Genomic DNA, 14,226 nt, shown 5'->3' with positions numbered 1-14,226 from the left:
ATATTTATACACAGCAAGTGTTTCTCATGCATACTATATGGCGAAAGGGGGAGATTTATCATTAGGTGTCTATTGTAGACACAGATCTATCCCTTTACATTGCTTGTCTAATTTACCCTCTTGCTCCAAATTTACAAATGTTGTGCACTCCTTTGATAAATTTTGTGCAAATAAAGAAACACCCCCCTCGATCTACCGTGTACTCCTTCTCTACCTCCCACCTCCTTACACTGCTCACATAGCTAGAAGTGATGGAGCAGCAGTGTGCGCCGAACAAAACTCTCCACAATAGTAAAATAATAAATCTTTATAAAGTACACAGAGGGGGAGATTCTCAAAGAATTTAGCGCAAAAAAAAAAAAATCAATCAATTAAATGCCAAAATTTTGGCACGAAAAGTATCGACCACATTTTCAAAGAGCTTTGTGCCGCGGTTTACACTGTTCACGTCAGTTTTGTCAAAGTGGGCGTGTCCACGTATACTGTCTGCTTTACATAGGTTCAGTTTACATAAAAAATTCACACCAGCTTTTTGATAGTGTAGAAATGACAGAAATTGTGTTGTAGTTTTATGTTTTTTTTTTTTCCCTTCTAATTTTAGATACATGAATGCGGAGGACTACGTCAGATTCGGCGGATTGTGTTGATGAACAGCGTTTTTTTTAAATGTCAATAAAAGGGTTAAAGGGGTACTCCAATGAAAAAAATTTTTTTTAAATCAACTGGTGCCAGAAAGTTACCGTATATACTCGAGTATAAGCCGAGTGCTGAAAACGCCCCCCCCTAGGCTTATACTCGAGTGAATTCTCCGCTTGTCAGTGGTCTTCAACCTGCGGAGCTCCAGAGGTTGCAAAACTACAACTCCCAGCATGCCCGGACAGCCAGCCCGGGAATGACTAACCCTCCCCACCGGACGGTCCCTGCAGCATAGATGGCCCGGACCAGCTCACCCTTCCCACCAAACTAAAGGGGGTGTCTGGGTGATGACAAAGGCCGCAGTGGTCTTCAACCTGAGTACCTCCAGAGGTTTCAAAACTACAACTCCCAACATGCCCGGACAGCCGATTGCGGTCTGGGCATGCTGGGAGTTGTAGTTTTGCAACATCTGGAGGTCCGCAGGTTGAAGACCACTGATGAAGGGATTGACAGGTGGTGATGATGAAAGGGGGGGGGGGGGGGGAGATTATGACAGGGGTCTGGATGATGACGAAGGCCGCAGTGGTCTTCAACCTGCGGACCTCCAGGGGTTTCAAAACTAAAACTCCCAGCATGCCCGGACAGCCAATTGCGGTCTGGGCATGCTGGGAGTTGTAGTTTTGCAACATCTGGAGGTCCGCTGATTGAAGACCACTGATGAAGGGATTGACAGTCGGTTAATGATGAAGGGGGGGGGGGGGGGGTGGAATGATGACGGGGGTCTGGATGATGACGGGGGGGATAATGTATTTCCCACCCTAGGCTTATAGTCGAGTCAATAACTTTTCATGGGTTTTTGGGATGAAATTAGGGGCCTCGGCTTTTATTCAGGTCTGCTTATACTTGAGTATATACGGTAAACAGATTTGTAGATCACTTCTATTAAAAAATCATAATACTTCCAGTACTTTTTAGGGGCTGTATACTTAAGAGAAATCCAAAAAAGAAATGCATTTCCTCTGATGTCATGACCACAGTGCTCTCTGCTGATCTCTGCTGTCCATTTAAGGAACTGTCCAGAGCTGGAGAAAATCCCCATAGCAAACATGCTGCTCTGGACAGTTCCTAAAATGGACAGCAGAGAGCACTGTGGTCATGACATCAGAGGAAATGCATTTCTTTTTAGGATTTCTCTTTAGTATACAGCCCCTAAAAAGTACTGGAAGGATTAAGATTTTTTTAATAGAAGTGATTTACAAATCTGTTTAACTTTCTGGCACCAGTTGATTTAAAAAAAATAAATAAATAAAAAAAAAAGTTTTCCACTGTAGTACCCCTTTAACAAGGGCTGTGGGGGAGTGTTTTAGTTTTTTTTTTTTTAAACCAATTTTTTTTTTTTTAAATGTGTGGTGTTTTTTATAATTGAATTTTCAGGCTTAGTAGTGGAAGCCGTCATGTAGAAGGAATCCATTACTAAGCCAGGGCTTAGCATTAGCCCCCAAATCAGTTAGCGCTAACCCCCAATTATTTCCCCAGTACCCACCACCACAGGTGTTACGGGGAGGGCCGCTACCAACAGGCCCGGAGCATCAAAAATGGCGCTCCTGGGCCTAGGCGGTAACAGGCTGTTGTTATTTAGACTGGGGAGGGCCAGTAAGAATGGTCCCCGCCCATCCTGGTAACGTCAGGCTGTTGCTGCTTGGTTGGTATCTGGCTGATGCTAAAAAAAAATTTTTTTTTACATTTATTTATAAAAAAAAACGCATAGGGTTCCCCCTATTTTCAGGATCAGCCAGATCCCAATCAATCAGCAACAGCCTGACATTACCACGGTGGGCAAGGACCATTGTTACTGGCTCTCCCCAGCCTAAATACCCCAGCCTGTTACCGCCTAGGCCCAAAAGTGCAATTTTTGACGCTTCGGGCCTTTTGGTAGTGGCTCTTCCCGGAACCCCTATGGCGGTGGGTATAACGCTAAGCCACGACTTTTTTAATGGATTCTGTCTATAAGACAGCTTCCACTACTAAGCCTGAAAATTCAATTATAAAAAAACAAGACACATTTAAAAAAAAAAAAAAAAATTATTTGAAAAAACACTCCCCCACAGCCCTCATTAAACATTTTATTGCAATTAAAAAAAACGCTGGTCATCGTGGCAGTCCACCGAATCTGACGTGGTCCTCCGCATTCACTGAAATGAGAAGAAAAGAAAAACAAGAAATATGGGTTAGTAAATTTTTTCCGCTCTCCCCTGGGGAGAGCGCACATAATGCAGCATGTTCCTAAACAGTGAGCATCCAATTGCTGCTAAACTACCATCTTGGGGGGGCTCTAGTTAAAGGGGTATTCCAGGAAAAAACTTTTTTATATAAATCAACTGGCTCCAGAAAGTTAAACAGATTTGTAAATTACTTCTATTAAAAAATCTTAATCCTTTCAGTACTTATTAGCTTCTGAAGTTTAGGTTGTTCTTTTCTGTCTAAGTAATCTCTGATGACACGTGTCTCGGGAAACGCCCAGTTTAGAAGCAAATTCCCATAGCAAACCTCTCCTAAACTGGGCGTTTCCCGAGACACGTGTCATCAGAGATTACTTAGACAGAAAGGAACAACCTAAACTTCAGAAGCTCATAAGTACTGAAAGGATTAAGGTTTTTTAATATAAGTAATTTACAAATCTGTTTAACTTTCTAGAGCCAGTTGATATATATATATATAAAAAAGTTTTTCCCTGGATAACCCCTTTAAGCAACAGCTGGAGTCTCCCTGTTTGGGAACACACTGCCAGAAAGGCTTTGTTCCCATTATGCAAAATGCATAATGTGAACAGAGTCAGGCCTGGACTGTGTAGCTCTGCCTCTAATTACATCATCACTAGGGGGTGGAGCAGTAAAGGTCACAGGGGGTGTCAGGAGTGAGACCCCCTTTAGATCTGTCTCTCTGCCCTTGGACTACTACTCTCATCATGGGACAGTCTGTCCCATGATGGGAGTAGTTGTAGTACCGCACTCCCGCCGGCTCCAGGCTACTGTATGCACGGTTATAATTCATAATCCCCGCCGACGGGAGCTCCGGCGGCAGGGATTATGAATTGTGACAGCGTATACAGTATTCCCGCCGGGAGACGGCAGGGAGCGCAGTGTAGCCGCATGTGCCACCGGCTGGCTTGATAACTTAATAAATGCGGATCACAGCAGGTGTCTGGAGAAATGACCTGCTGCGATCTGCACCTAACCCCTGGACTATAACTCCCATCATGGACAGAGTCTGTCCATGATGGGAGTAGTAGTCCTAAAAGTCCCGCAGCCGGGGGATGTGCAAGTACTATCTGGTAAGGTGTAGTACTACAACTACTCCCATCATGGGACAGACTCTGCCCCATGATGGGAGTAGTAGTCCAAGGGCAGAGGGGTAGATCGCAGCAGGTCATTCTCCAGAGACCTGCTGCGATCCACATTTGTGAAGTTAACAAGCCAGCGGCTCCACTGTGCTCCCCGCCGGCTCCTATATACAGCTCTTATAATTCATAATCCCCGTTGGGAGATGGGAGCTCTGATTGGTGAATAGCTTTTCACCAATCAGAGCTCTCATCTCCCAGCGACGGGGATTATGAATGATGACAGATGTATATAGTATTCCCCGCCGGGAGTGCAGTATAGCCGCATGTGCCGCCAACTTTTACTGTTAATAAATGCGTATTGGAGGATGACCTGCTGCAATCTGCCCCTCAGCCCCTAGACTATAACTCCCATCCTGAACAGAGTCTGCCATGATGGGAGTAGTAGTCCTAACTGTGCCAAAATAATTTCACTTTCTCAGATGCTTTCTGACACTTTAGTATGTGTCCTCTGAGGTGGTGTATATTTGCGCAAGAAAAGTGCTTTTGCACATTTTTTTTGCGTTTAAAAAAACTAAAATGCAATTAATAAATTTGATTCTACAGTAGAAAGTGCTCTATGGTAAACTTACCTGTAGACATGACTATGAAGAATTCTTTCAGATTTTGCGCAAAAATATACAATATATACAATGTTAAATTCCCTCCATAGTCTATATTTTACAATCAGTTGACCTGTTATTATGGACTCCAAGCCCCACCCACTACCAGTTGGAACAGAGTCTGAGTGCAATCTCGGAATGGCTATAATATATCTGTGTCATTCCTGTAACTTGTCCATACATGCCAGTACACCTGACGAAGGGGCTCCCATGCCCGGAAACGCGTTATATTTGGTTCTACTATAAAAAGATTCTTGTAATATTATTTATCACTGCCTGCTTGGTGGATTGCACTGTATAGCCGGTTTTCTTCCCTCAACCGGACAACTTTACTAAACAGTGGCACTAGCCCAAGCTATAAAGTAGTGCTGGTACTACTTTTCCTACTTCTCCATGCAAGCAGCCTTTTACAGACTGTTAAATATATACAATAAAAGAAATCTACATACTGCAGAGTTTAATTCTATCTGAAAAAGAACACGTTGGGGTCATTTGTTTGCTATCGAGTAAAGCGAACATGTAGAGGCAGTGGGCTGACCGTTTCTACAGGTCTATATGGAAACTAGTGATGTTAGATACTGTTCAGTTTCAGCCATTTGGCAGCAGGTGTTAGCACATGGTTGTCCACTAATGTGGCAGGCAGTTAGTCACAGTATGACTTATACATTGTTAGTTGTAGATCACCAATTATATTGTCCAAAGTTTGGGCCAATGTACTTTAAATAATTTCTTCTCTACCTCTTTATTTTTAGGGAAGCATGTCACCGAGATATTATCAATTTACAAGTGGAGATGATAAAACAGTTTCACATACAATCGGTATGTATACAGAATATTTTCTTCTGGTTTCTGTTAAGATTGGAAAACAGGACTCTTAAGTGTATAAGAAAATATGTTAGAAATAGGTTGTGTAACAACTGAATGACTCTGAATTACTATACAGATTGAAGTATCTATTTTGCAACATAAAAGTAAGAAATAGGTTTTGTGCATGGCAATTACTAGAAATATTTTAATATTAAGCATGCCAGTGGAAGTAATATTGTAGAGACTTGCTGCCTCAGCATTTGTTAAGGAAAAACATTGTAATAAAACCTAATAAAAAGAGAACTATGAGAAAGTGCAGTTATTACGAATGTGTGTTACACTATTTTTTATAAGTTACCAGTCGTCAGTACACTTAGTATTATTTTAATGCTTTGTACCATTAGAAGTAAGGTTCATTGCACAGCAGGTAATGTGATAGAGAGGGTGCTGGGAAACCATGGTGCTTTGCAGAACTAGTGAAATTAGAAGTGGGTGTATGGGGCTCTCCACAACATTTTCTGAACTTACATCTCTGTGAAGTAGATGTAAACTGACTTAATGTTACATAAGATATAGCATGTCTTTAAATAGTCTCTACAGAAAAATATTACTTAAAAAGTCACTGTTAAGTGCATTTAGACACCACTTGTAAACCTTTATCATAATGATTGTTTATAACCCATTTTAGTACTGCACAGGGAAAAGTGGCATCTCAGCTGAGATAGATATAAAAGGACTTTGAAATGTTGGTGTCAACATGTTTCCCTTTTGCTTGGGACCTATTACTTGCCATTAGTTTCAGAACTTGCTAAATTATCTTATTGAATCTTTGTCTATTAACACCAATAAACTATATGCCCTTTAAAGGAGACCTCCGGGATAGAACATTCATTGTTATTTCTCTCCCTATGACAAAGTTATATAACATTGCAATGCACTTACGTTGTCCCTATTGTAGCGCTCGTCTGTTCCCCTGCAGCTTTTCTTCTCATCTGATGTTCAATAGGTCTTTTCTAACTCTCACTTTTGACCATCGTTATTTCCTATGGTGGCGGCCATCTTGTGGTTGAAACCTTAGCTTACCCAGCATGCTCCGGGACTTTTTTCTCCCTGCTGTCCCCGATTTCAGGCACTCCCACCTCTTACATATTCATCAGGGATCAGCTGTGATTGACTGAGCACACCTTGGCTGCCGCTGCAGCACAACTGTGGTTGGGTCACTGCTTTTACATCAGATCGGGAGGGAGGTAAGCATAGTTCAGGAAGCTGAAGTGAGGTTTCATGGGAGTTGGACTCCATGAACCCGGTAGTATCGGAATCTTTCAGTGACGATTGCAGGAGAATGGCTGGACCAATTCTCCTCTAATAAAGTGTTGCCGATCGGTGCATTATCTGAAACATGAAATAAACTTAGTTTTTTAATTTTCCCATACCGGAGGTCTCCTTTAAGATCGGCCAACAGGCTCCTGATAACAAACGCCAATCTCACTCAGCCTATAATAGGTCTGTGTAAAAGGCCCCTAAAGGGGTTATTCAGCCCAAAAAAGATATCCCCTGTTTATAGGATAGGGGATAAACGCTGCAATATCCCGAATAGAGACCCAGCTCTCCCTGCTGCATTGAGCGGCAGACTTCTCAATCTGAATGCATTTTCTATCGGACCACTGGATATACCAAAGTGCTGTATGCTGTGGAAATGGGTTCAGGTTAGGTTTGTATATTATTATTTTTTTTTTTTTTTGCTTGATAACCTTTGCTTGATAACCACTTTGTTAAATTAATCCATGTAGAAAATTCTATCTGATGTTGAACATCTTTCTTTTCTGAATGCTTTAAATTTTCTTTTTCCTATTAGGCTGGGTTCACACTACGGTTTGTCATTACGGTTCCCGTATACGGCTGGGAGGAGGGGTGGGCGGGGCTTAATTGCGGCGCCCGCACTCAGCCGTATTCGGTAACCATAGTTAATGTATGTCTATGAGCCGACCGGAGTGAACCGCAGCCTCCGGTCGGCTGCTTTTTCGGCCGTATGTGGTTTCCCGACCGCAGGCAAAAACGTGGTCGACCACGTTTTTGCTTGCGGTCGGGAAACCGCATACGGCCGAAAAAGCAGCCGACCGGAGGCTGCGGTTCACTCCGGTCGGCTCAGACATACATTAACTACGTTCCCTATACGGCTGAGTGCGGGCGCCGCGATTAAGCACCGCCCACCCCTCCTCCCAGCCGTATACGGGAACCCTAAGTACAAACCGTAGTGTGAACCCAGCCTTATTCCTTTTTTTTTTTATTTATTTTTTTTAAGTGGTGGGAGGTTTATTACAAAAATAAATATAATCCCTCAACAAATGAACAAGTACAGAAAAGACAACAACCCCCTGATCGAGTATTTCCCCTAACCACCTCTCCTTGCACTGGAGAAAAGGAAAGAAGGGGGAAACATAGAAATTGTTCTCAACATCTGGAGTATTACAGTTTTTCGTAACCAAGGTTGTCCATAACGCTTAAAACCGTGGTCTTTTATTGACTTTACACAAATAAGCTTAAATTGACAGTGTATTCACGCCTTTTCATTGTAGCTTTTGGAATAAACTGTTTAGACATTCTTCAATAAAACACTATCATTTAGTTATTTACCTGTCTAATCATTACAGAATAGGAGATGACTAGCTGATCGCGGTTGGGTCTGACTGCTGGTGAAACCTAGTCTCCCATTAGAATGCAGTGACGAGCATGTGCACCGCCGCTCCTATCATTCTCTAAGGGATCCATGAAAACAGTTGAGTAGTGTTCGGCTGTTTCTGGCTCCTTCCTTAGAGAATTATTGGAGCGGCTTCATTTTAACAGGAGACTGGAGTCTCCCCTGTTGAGATTGAGGAGGGTGTGGTCAGACCTTCCACAATCAGCTAGTTATCCCCTATTCTGATAGGGGATAACTTCACGATTGCACAACTCCTTTTAAAATATACCTACAATAATGGTCGCAGCAGCAGGATATCTGTTTAAAATTCCCCGCAGCTTCAGATCCCGAGACTTTCCCGAAAACATGCAAGTCTAGGGCACATCTGGCAAATACGTTCTCAGATCATTTTAGATACCAGTATTCACTTTTTAATACAGTTCCAGCTGGCACTACTGTAACACTATATAGCCATATTTTCTTGGAGCACCACAACACTCGGGCACAGTCAGTCATTCATGTATGCTTACTTTGTGGTGCTTTGCCTTTTCATAGATCAACAAGCCATACAGTTGTGAAGAGAAGCAAAGTCAGGTTAGCTTTATTTCACAAGTTCAGCAAAAGGGTACACAGGAGCAGATGTAAATAAGAAATGAGCTACATCTGTTTCTCGCACTTGGTGCTTCTTCCGGCTCACTAAACTCACATCACTGGAACAGGTTTTATGCATAGCCACCTACACATCACAGCGCCCACCTTACAGAGTTGGGCGCATCAGAGACGTGCCACAGAGATGTCCGTGATGATTTCCCCCCACTACCAGGGCAACTTAAAGATGCTTTACAGTCTCTTGCTGTGAGTGACTAAATAGGAATTTGCATCATTGTCTTCACTAAGCAACCAAGGATGCCACACAGACCTGTTGCCGAACAACTCTGCCCCACTTCCAGACATGTGCCCTCCATCACCAAGGCAACTATGACGCTCACAATCATTACCTTCAATTACACTCAAAGTATTATATAAACCAGTGACCCTGATTTACGAAGTGTTGGGTTTTTATTAGTGTAGAATGTTGTTTCACTCTATTTACCTTGGGGACACACAGATTGGTAAATTTCTGGCCAGCTTTTTCTTGGTGGTAATTTCTAGTTATTTATTTAGTAGTAAATAGGTCAGCTTTTTCCACCCTGCCATGTCCCCTTTCTGACCTGTCACATCCCCTTTTTAAGTTTGTAGGTTTATTTTGGCGCAAAACCTGACGAAAGCGGGTCGGGTTGACAATAGTCAATCAAGGCCAGAATGTGCAATATTAAATACTTTACTTCTTAGAAAATATATGAAGAACAGAGAAGATGTACAATTAAAATCATCCAGAACTACAAAAATGCACTCATAAAAAGTATGGTGTGTTGTCCAAGAACTAAAACTCGATGTAGACCCCAGATAACTACATAAAAATTTGCAAAGCAAACAGTAGACAATCACTTAAACTTATGGGCTAATCCTCAAGGACCTAGTGTGGTTGTGATGATGTGGGGTGAGTATTGAAGGATGAGACTGTAGGAAAAGTGATCAGTGGTGAAAGTAAAAAAGGAGAAAAATGGAAAGTGAAAGAGGGAGGAAGAGGAGAAGTATGATTAAAAAGAATCAGGAAGGAAAAAAATGAAAAAGTAAGAAAAATAAAAAATAAAAGTTAAATTAAAGATATGGGGGGTGGGGGAGGAGAAATAAGTGTGCCTGTAAAACTTCCTAAAATGCACAGATGCAGAGGTACCAAAGTATAATACAGTTTACAAGAATAATAAAAGTATATATAGTAAAGTACCACTGGGCCCTAGTGGTTCAGTTGCAATACAATAAAATAGTTAGTGTACAAACAGGAGGTAAAACAACTGAAAATAATAGTAAAAGTGATAATTTCCTGTGTACTCTGCTGGTACTAAGTGAGAACATAGTAAGTAGGTCTCAGCCGTTGTCATGGTGGGCACTTACAGAGGTGGTTACAGCCTTTCAGAATATGAATATTGATAATGCTGTTCCGCCAGCAATCTTTATTGTATTGGAGCTTTGTTAGCATATAAGCGTAGTGGCAATACAGATGCATGCGAGCATTCCAAATAGAGATTAGCAAATGTACATGACAGTTTTTGGTGGTGTTCCGCGGCTATGCCGCTACACACGTTCGGCTCCCCCAGTAGTAAGTATTCATAGATCGGTACACTGTACCACTCACCGGAGTCTGGCTGGTCACCGGGATCTGGCTGGTAGTGCCTATCACGGCTCTTCTGATGCGGTCCTGATCTATCGCCTCCCGTCACATCCAGGGCAATAGGGGTATGCCGATGTGGGGATGATTTGGACACCTCATGGGGGACTGTGCGAAAGGGGGTAGATTTGAACGGTGGCTCAGAGTTCAGTGTGTGGTCGCAGACTGGCAGGTCTGTTAGTCCATGCTAAAAGTATCCAGAAGTTATTATCATAGGCGTTTCAGGCTGGCTTAGCCATTCTTCAGTAATGTATAGGGTAAATGGGTTCATGGGGATTTATATATAGTTGCCAATTAATAGGTTAAAGGTAAATTACACGATGGATCCCTGCAAATGGACATTTCTGGTGGCTCAAGGGTAAAAACTGGCACTGTTCACTTTTGCTACAGTCTCAACATTCAATACTCACCCCACATCATCACACCCACACTAGGTCCTTGAGGATTAGCCCATCTGTTTTAGATAAATACACTCATGTCTATCTAGTCATTTAAGCCCAGTGGGCCCATTGCCTCTGTTTTAGGATCCAGGTGGCTTCCCTTTGAACTAATGGCCTTTGACTTACTCTCTCCATTTGAGGGGGAATCCACCACCTTAAAACCTGCAATTTTTAGTACTGTGGGGTCACTCTAAAGTTTCTCCCTTACATTAACTAGCCTTGGACATCCTTGCCCTGTTTCTATTGACTTAAAGGGGTATTCCAGGCAAAACCTTTTTTTATATATTTCAACTGGCTCCGGAAAGTTAAACAGATTTCTGTCTAACTGCTCAATGATGATGTCACATCCCGGGAGCTGTGCATGATGGGAGAATATCCCCATAGGAACTGCACAGCTCCCGGGGCGTGAGTCATCAGAGAGCAGTTAGACAGAAAACAACAACTCAACTTCAGAAGCTAATAACTATTGGAATGATTAAGATTTTTTAATAGAAGTAATTTACAAATCTGTTTAACTTTCCGGAGCCAGTTAATATATAAAAAAAAAGTTTTGGCCTGGAATACCCCTTTAAGATATTCTCGTATCCTGACATATAGGTAACGTATTGTCTTACATATGTAAAAGTATCCACCTGGGCACATCTTCACAACTGTATATCTCAGCAGTAATGTCTCCATTTTTATAGTCTCTTTGCCCCGGAACACTTTTCACTGAACCACAACACTTGGACAGTCTACTCTATTATGTAATTTAGTTACTTTACCATCTGACCATACAGAGCATTCTCTATTCTGTAGGTCACCTTTTTTCATCCTATTGACGTTCACTAACAGCTGTGTTCTCCACATCTTTCCACATTCTGCCCACATTCTGTCATTTCTAATCCATTTCTCCCTACTTTGCTTCCTTCCAATTGCTTTGCCACTTTTCAATTTCAAATATTTTTCAGTTTTTATTTTATTTTTTTTACATGCTTTGATTTTGTTTTTGTTACTGACTTGGTAAGACCTTCTCATCTTTTTTTCCATTCTGAATGTGCTCCTAAAACAGGACACTGTTGCATGGTATAGGGGATGCCTTTTTTTTTTTGTCTTTTTTCACCATATAAATTAATCAAGTACATAAAGAATGCATTTTTCCTTTGTCGTTTTTTTTACTATATGTCCATGCATTCATAATCTCTTTTCTTTTTCAGAATGAAATTCAAATGTTACTTGAAAGATACTCAGTAAACGAAAACTTAGTTGCCGAGATAGAAAAGCTTCGGGAAGAGAATAAAAGGTTAAAAGCTCACTATTAAGACAGTGGACTTTATGCTGAAGGAGTATTTTAAGTGCTTTTTCATAAATGTTTGTCATATTGATAAGATTACTTTTTTGACAGTATTGTCATCTAGTGTTTTTAACGCGCAAGGGTTGTCACCTTTTGGGCATATTTTTAATCAGGGGTGAACTGTCTTTGGGCAAGAAACACTGTATCCTAGAATGAAATTCACTGGAAGAAGCAGCTGGCTAGGTCACAGCAAGCTCACCCACAATACCTTCCATTGTCATGGGTCAATATCCCTCCCCGCAACAAAATAATGCATTATGGATTCACAGAACAGGTATGTTTGTCGTGAGCTAGACATCTGTTCCCTCTAAGAAATCAATGAGCATGTCAATGGGAGTGTTCCTTGTCTTCTGGTTATCTGCTCTCCTGTCTAGAAAATAGGACATGGAAGCGGTGACATCCCTTACCACACATTAAACACTTGAGATCTGCACATGATAAATGTTCCACTTGTCTAATGGTCTGGCATTCTAAACAGAATTATAAACTAAAGCAATAAGTGATGTTCCACAGGTTTGAGATTTACAATAATGTTGACATATACCATAAATGGCTTAATTAACTACCTAAGTGCCTGTTTTTTATATTCACTATGGGCTCAATTTAGTTAGCATTTTTAAAACACATATTCTTGTCAGCATTGTGGTTGTTAATGGGATGATTATGTTTCATAGTATATTTAACATAGATGCTTTTCATTTTTTATGGAATAAATCATTTAGTAACATTTTTCTAAATGTGTATTTATTAAGATAATAAAGTTAAGGCTTTGTGTATTTGCAACATTACAAAATGAATGTTGTTTTTTTGTTTGTATTTTTAACTGTAGTAAGCTAAACTTGGCGCTTTTTGTTTTGTATTTTTATTTTGGCGTGAAGCTGTCTTGTTAGAGTTCTAATGAACTTAATTTTAAACCTTTATTTCAGATCTGATATGGAAAGTAATTTTATTTAAATCATAAATATAAAAGCCGTTTTAATCCTCTTCAGCACTACATCAATATTATGTAATAAGAGAAGAAACGGTGCTGTGGCTAAGTCTGATTGATGTCTAGTCAAGCATGATAACAAAAATTAAAAGGTGTACCTAGAGAATCACGGTGCCTTTATACTGATATTAAATCATTGAATGATTTAATGACCTTGAATTTTAATAAATTTCTTTTATATTCAATCATAGTGATTTTGGTGAGTTTTCGAGCGGAGCCCTTTTTACGGCTATGGTTTGTCATCCACAGTTGTTAAGAAACGTGCACATTTTCAGCAAATTTCTTCTATCGCTGTATTGGGTTATGCTCTTTAACCCCTTAAGGACTCAGCCCATTTTGGCCTTAAGGACTCAGACAATTTAATTTTTACGTTTTCATTTTTTCCTCCTCGCCTTCTAAAAATCATAACTCTTTTATATTTTCATCCACAGACTAGTATGAGGGCTTGTTTTTTGCGCGACCAGTTGTCCTTTGTAATGACATCACTCATTATATCATAAAATGTATGGCGCAACCAAAAAACACTATTTTTGTGGGGAAATTAAAACGAAAAACGCAATTTTGCTAATTTTGGAAGGTTTTGTTTTCACGCCGTACAATTTCTGGTAAAAATGACATGTGTTCTTTATTCTGAGGGTCAATACGATTAAAATGATACCCATTATTATATACTTTTATATTATTGTTGCGCTTAAAAAAAATCACAAACTTTTTAACCAAATTAGTACGTTTATAATCCCTTTATTTTGATGACCTATAACTTTTTTATTTTTCCGTATAAGCGGCGGTATGGGGGCTCATTTTTTGCGCCATGATCTGTACTTTTTTTTGATACCACATTTGCATATAAACAACTTTTAATACATTTTTTATAATTTTTTTTTTAATAAAATGTATTAAAAAAGTAGGAATTTTGGACTTTTTAAATTTTTTTTCGTTCACGCCGTTCACCGTACGGGATCATTAACATTTTATTTTAATAGTTCGGACATTTACGCACTCGGCGATACCAAATATGTCTATAAAAAATGTTTTTTACGCTTTTTGGGGGTAAAATAGGAAAAAACGGACGTTTTA

At 40.4% G+C, this 14,226-nt stretch overlaps 1 protein-coding gene across 1 annotated transcript in view; it reads left to right on the top strand.

Moving 5' to 3' along the window:
- The window catches only part of NEDD1 (NEDD1 gamma-tubulin ring complex targeting factor), a 74,984-nt gene extending 61,658 nt beyond the window's left edge, over window positions 1-13,326 (top strand). The window contains exons 14-15 of the mRNA XM_056574481.1: window positions 5,388-5,454; window positions 12,025-13,326. Coding sequence (XP_056430456.1) covers window positions 5,388-5,454; window positions 12,025-12,129 — 172 coding nt within the window. The 3' untranslated portion in view covers window positions 12,130-13,326. The remainder of the gene's footprint in view (window positions 1-5,387; window positions 5,455-12,024) is intronic.
- Window positions 13,327-14,226: the final 900 nt, after the last annotated feature.

The sequence above is a fragment of the Hyla sarda genome, chromosome 4 (genome assembly GCF_029499605.1).
Source record: "Hyla sarda isolate aHylSar1 chromosome 4, aHylSar1.hap1, whole genome shotgun sequence".
In the NCBI taxonomy this organism is placed as follows: Eukaryota; Metazoa; Chordata; class Amphibia; order Anura; family Hylidae; genus Hyla; species Hyla sarda.
This window is presented reverse-complemented; position numbering and strand designations above follow the sequence as displayed.